Genomic DNA, 6,000 nt, shown 5'->3' on the forward strand with positions numbered 1-6,000 from the left:
AAATGGGGGGTCCGGGGACCCCCAGGGGTCCGTGGCACTTTGCAAGGGGGTCCGTGAAAAGTTTTCAGGAAAAAAGCTTTGCAACAGCTTCATGTTTCAGTGAAAATATTGTATGCTTTAAATCTAAAATGGTTCATGGATTACATTCTAATCTAACAAACCTATCAATTTATAAGTCAAGCACGTTACCGTGGAAACAATTAAGCCTAGCCCAAAATCACAAATCAGAATGAGGGGGTCCCCGGGATATTTTCTATCTTGTAAGGGCTCCTTGGCTGAAAAACATGTGAGAACCTCTGCTATAGAGGCCACAGCTGCTGAGAACAATAAAGCAGAAACGTCTCAGAGGTCTAAAGTTTAAAGGTCCAGATGTCCTCCTGGTTCATTAGGCTGAGAGAGACAGATCCATCCAAGGAGATACACTATTGATGAACTTCTTGGTCACAGCTTTCCTTGACCCTCTCTGCTTAATGACTGACTTCAGTGCAGCACTCACTCCTACAGTTCATACGCTTTCCCTTGACTCTCCATTAGTCCAGTTTTGTCTCTGGGTCCCCCTCTGTCCCTGGGTCCAATCTGTCACTGGGTCCCCTCTGTCCCTGGGTCCCCCTCTGTCCCTGGGTCTCCTCTGTCCCTGGGTCTTTTGGGTCCCCTCTGTCCCTGGGTCTTTTGGGTGCAAACAGAAGAACCACCATGATGTGTCTCCTATCTGGACTACAGGCTGAGGGAGTGATACTGCTGAACGGTGCCCTAGTTTGAGGCAAAGATGGATCTAATGAGGGTGGTGGTGGTGGAGGCACGCAGTATGAGAACACATTAGTTTGAGGTCTAACAGAGAGGGAGAGGGAAAGTGGGGGGAGGCCAGATGGTTTTCTCATTCAAGAAATTATACAGCAGAAGAAGAAAGTCATGAGCTGGCAGGGTGTGGTACTTGTTACTGTCCTGCCACACACACACTCTCTCACACACATGCACACACACACACACACACACGCACACAAACATGCTCTCACACACACACACACACACACACTCTCTCACACACATGCACACACACACACACACACACGCACACACACACATGCTCTCTCTCACACACACACACACACACACACACACACACACACACACACACAAGCTTCTCTTACTCAAAATATCAGCAATGATAATAGCAGGGGGGGGGGTTTCCCCCCTCAATGAAAGAGGTTGAATGCAATACACAGGCATTCTTCCCGTTTCAGTTTCTCTAAAAGATTAAAATATAATTCTGGGTACTTTATCAACTGCTGATCTGCTCCGCTCACTGTGGCTTATGACGGCTAAATCGAGTACTAGATCGTAGGCAAATTAAGCAGCTCGATCGTTTCTGTACCAGCGGAGAAATCGCCCTCAGGAGGAGGACTTTAACGATGAGCACTGAGCAGAAAACATGGGAGCAGATTACATGGGAGCTGTCATGTAGCTCTTCCCTCAAATGCTCAAATTGTGTGGTGCTCTGTGGCCATGTGTGAGCAGCAACGCCTCTCATCTGTGTTTAAATGGATGGCAGAGTTTACTAAGTGTTAGCAGTGGTTGTAAGCAGACACCCATAAACACAATCTACACTAAATGCCAAGTGTGATGGAACACAAACTGACTCTAAAGCATGTTATGGGTAGGGATGTCACGATACTAGAATTTCTATTTCGATACCGATACCCAGGAAAATATCGATACTCGATACCATTTTCGATTCCACGTGATGACGACGCATCAAAAATAAAGTTAGACAGATGGACGGACGGACAGACGCACACTTCTCCATCATCTAGGCCCGATAAAAGTCATTAAAAACTTTGCACTGACAGCAGATTAGCCCTGCTGTAGCCATCAGCCTATCAGAACACGTTTAGCTCGTTGAGGTAACAGATACCCACCAATGAGAGGGAGGGGAAAATCTGTGATTTTCCATTAAAAGAAAGCACTGCTGGTATCGAAACTGTTGCAAATGAGTATTGTATCCATTAATGTGTTTTAGTATTGATACTTATCGATACTACCTGTTGCAAATGAGTATTGTATCCGTTTCAAAATTTCAGTATTGATACTTTTCAATAGTATCGATACTTTTGACAACCCTAGTTATGGGACTTGGCGGCTGTAATGTCAGAGATCAGAAGAGTGGAGACCAGTTTGGAACACAGGTGTGCAGAGTGGGAGAAGCCACTTTGACCCTCAAGAGGAGCAAATATCCACCTGCCCTCAGCTGCTGAGTGCTGGACACGCCTTATTAGAGCTAATGGACCAGTCATGGGGGAGGTGCTCAGGTGTGTCTGGGTGCTCAGCTGTCTGTCTGTCCAGACAACTGCAGTGATTATCCTAGGAGCCGCAGCACACCTGAGTCTGCCCAGTGCAGTCTTCACACAAAGACACTGACACACACACACACACACACACACACACACACACACACACACACACACACACACACACACACACACACACACACACACACACACACACACACACACACACACACACCTAATTACACCCTGGGAAGAGTCTGCTGTGTTCGACGTGAAAAAAAAAGTAGCTTCAGGAGCAAACAATGAACTTGCTGTTCACACAGTTTTACTTGTGTATAATTCTTAATAGACGGTTTTCACAGAATTGTGTTGCCAGGGAACAGTTTGGAACCTAGCTTATGTCCTGTCAGTTATTGTACTAGCAAACACTGCAACAGGAAGTAAGCTGGGGGGGATTTTTAATGTTTATGTTGTCGAGAAACCGTCTATAGGCCATGTTCAGACTAGGAGGCCAAATCTGATTTATGAACTTTAGTGACCTATTAATGACATTATCCAGATTGCTTTTATGAGTCTGGATGCTCCAAGTCTGATTTGTGTCACTTGTCCCAAACCACATAATGGAGGTAGTTTCCAATCTGCTTTTGACTGATGTGACTTGAGTGCGGACGCGCAGATCCACCAAATCTGATTTGAACGTCACTCGCAACTCGTCATCAAATGCTTCTGCGCAGGAAAACCACGTCACCAACGTACGTATTTACTGACGCCCACGTCGTTACCATAGCAACCCATGCAGATAGGCTGTTTAGGTCTGGACACACAGATCCGACTTGAGAATCAGATTTGTGGCAGTGCGGACACACTCCCAAATCAGATTTGGGAAACCAATCAAGATAATGATGATTAATGACTTTACCAGCAAATCAGATTTGCCTGTAATGTGAACACGGCCTAAGTGACATGTGTGTCTGTCCATCCATCTGAGCCGAGATGTGAGCCCAGATGTGAGCAGAGATGTGTGCACGGGATTTGACCTGAGGTGAGCCTGAAATGTTCACCTACTCTCCTTCCTCGATCACGTTCACTCCTCCCACTGGCTCCAATAGACTCAGGACCTGCCACAAGTCTCCTAAGCGGCCGTGGCGAGACCTCCGTGGCACAGATACAGGAAGTGACTGGAAGTTGGGGTGTCTCGCTCTGATATTGACCGTCTCCGCCTAGGCTCCTCCCCCGGCTCAACAAGTAAGAGAGAGAGCTCGACAGTCGGGATACTGGGATACTGCTGCATGTATACACCTTATCCTGCTTTCTGACCGCAGCAGACTACCTGCGCAGGCGCGGCTTCAGCCAAGTCTCACTTCTGGAGCGATGAGGAAATGGGAGTTTTGCCGAGTTTTGTCTTTCGGTGATGAAAGAATTAAATGCTTGGCAGCTTAGATAGAAGAAAGCATCAAAATGCTGCCCTATTCAAGTCTGTAGTATACAGACTACAGGACGAAGGTGTTGTGACTCAAATGAAAGCAAAAGCCGCGCGCTGCGTGCAAACAGGGACACTCCACCATGAAGACGGAATCCAAGGGAATCCCACGTCTTGGCCCAAAAAAGGTGAATGACGTCACGTCACACGCACCCAATATAAGCAATAATAATAATAATAATAATGAGCCCGGTTTATATTGTAACAATCACAGGCGCCTGCACAAATAGCAAGCAGTGATCAGTAACCGGGATACTAGTACTGATCATGTATACAGGGATATGAGTAACCTGCTTTCTCTCTCTTCCATGTAAACGCCATATCCCGAATATGATCAAAACCAGGATAAGCCTCATAACCGGGATACTCAAGTCCATGTAAACGCAGTCCTTCAAACACAGTCCAGTATTCTGCTGCTCGAGCCCACCCTGCTGTATCTCATGTAGCCTAGCCCAGTGGTTCTCACACTTCTTCACATCAAGGACCCCCAAACTGACACAACTAAGACCACGGACCCCCATCTGATCAGATGTTGACCCAGGGTCCCCCATCTGATAAGACTTTAGCTTTTGTGATGACCCCCCCCCCCCTCTCTCCTGGCCCTGTCTTGCATGAGCCTGGTGTTGGGGTCGTTAGGATGATTGGGTGCACCTGGGCCCAGGGCACTCATTGGGTTGAAGAAGACCTTCAGACGATTCAGTCTCTCTCCCTCCTCACTGATGCACCTTTTGTTTTCCGTTTGTGTTGTCTAGTTATTTTTCCCTTAGTCTTAAGCCCAAAAAGTGCACAGGGCCCAGGTGCACCCAATCAGCCTAACGACCCGAACACCAGGCCCCCTGAAAGACAGGGCCAGGAGAGTGGGAGGCTCCTCACACTTTTAGATATTTTCTCACATAAAGTGTATGAAACCAAAATTTCGCCAAAATAGTGGAATTCTAATTAAAATATCCCCCCCCCAAAGGACATCTGGGGGTCCCGAGACCCCACTTTGAGAACCACTGCCCTATAGCCACCATGGCCATTAGTCCTCTATTTTAAACAGAGCAATTGTTTCAATTAGGCATCGGTGTCCAACAGTCAACATTATTTCCATGGAGCCATGGTCAGATTGACTGAAAGTCCTCATCTGACTGTCAGAGAACGCAGCTTCCCTCTCCTGTCTAGAGTAGAAAAGGTAGCACAGCACAACTCACTTTCACTACCTGCAGGTGACACATGTGGAACACCACACTGTACACCACACACACCACCCTCATGTCCACCAGCGGTAAAAGGGGGAACAACTTAGCAGCCTCCATGTCCAGAGAGAGTATAATTAAATGTTGTGGAGATAATATATAGAAAAGGTGTAGAGAAACTCACCACCCCCGTGTCCAGCTGCTCGGTGGTCAGAGAGGGAGCCGCTCCAGCCAGAGGTCCAAACCACAACATCAGCAGCAGCAGCAGCATCTCCGGAGAAATATTCCTCCTCCACTTGTGGAGAAGCAGACAGATCATGATGATGCCCTGCCTGTGTGACAGACAGACAGACACGCTGCTCCAGCGGCGCGACCAGCCGCATCCACACGGGCTCAAGCAAAGGTCCACACTGCTGTCAAGATGTTGCTCAGACAAGTCTACCTCACTGTGGAGCGCAAGCGCATGAAACACATTTGCCCACACACGCCGTAACACCGAGACAGTTTCCACACAAATGTTTTGTAAGCTAACGCGCTAACTAACAACACCTAAAAGTAGTCATGTTTGCGTGAAAGAAACGCGAGTGCTGCTCGTCCTGTGCCAAGTCCATGAAAGGTATCCTAAATCCCCGCAGCGCAGCGAGGAGGGCGAGCTCTCCGCTTCTCCACCGTCTCTTCTCTTCTCTTCTCACCACTGGGAAATGAATGCAGCTCCGTGAGGTTTTGTCCCGAGCAACGAGCAGCATGCAGAGACCGCTCGTTGACGCACACGGAGAGAGAGGGAGAGAGAGAGAGAGAGAGAGAGAGAGAGAGGGGGGCTGGGAGAGCAAGGGGGGAGAGAGAGAGAGAGAGAGGGGGGGGGACTGGGAGAGCAAGGGAGAGAGAGAGAGGGGGGGGGGGGACTGGGAGAGCAAGGGGGGAGAGAGAGAGAGAGGGACTGGGAGAGCAAGGGAGGGAGAGAGAGAGAGAGAGAGAGGGACTGGGAGAGCAAGGGAGAGAGAGAGAGGGACTGGGAGAGCAAGGGAGAGAGAGAGAGACTGGGAGAGCAAGCGAGAGA

At 48.5% G+C, this 6,000-nt stretch overlaps 1 protein-coding gene across 1 annotated transcript in view; it reads right to left on the minus strand.

Annotated features, from left to right (window-relative positions):
- LOC310795508 (matrix metalloproteinase-17-like) overlaps positions 1-5,262 on the minus strand; it is a gene marked incomplete at its 5' end in the record, with an annotated part of 137,671 nt that extends 132,409 nt beyond the window's left edge. The window contains one exon of the mRNA XM_083657572.1: positions 5,128-5,262. Coding sequence (XP_083513698.1) covers positions 5,128-5,262 — 135 coding nt within the window. The remainder of the gene's footprint in view (positions 1-5,127) is intronic.
- Between the last annotated feature and the right edge of the window lie 738 nt (positions 5,263-6,000).

This window comes from Poromitra crassiceps (assembly GCF_964638095.1).
Source record: "Poromitra crassiceps genome assembly, chromosome: 21".
NCBI classification, from domain to species: domain Eukaryota; kingdom Metazoa; phylum Chordata; class Actinopteri; order Beryciformes; family Melamphaidae; genus Poromitra; species Poromitra crassiceps.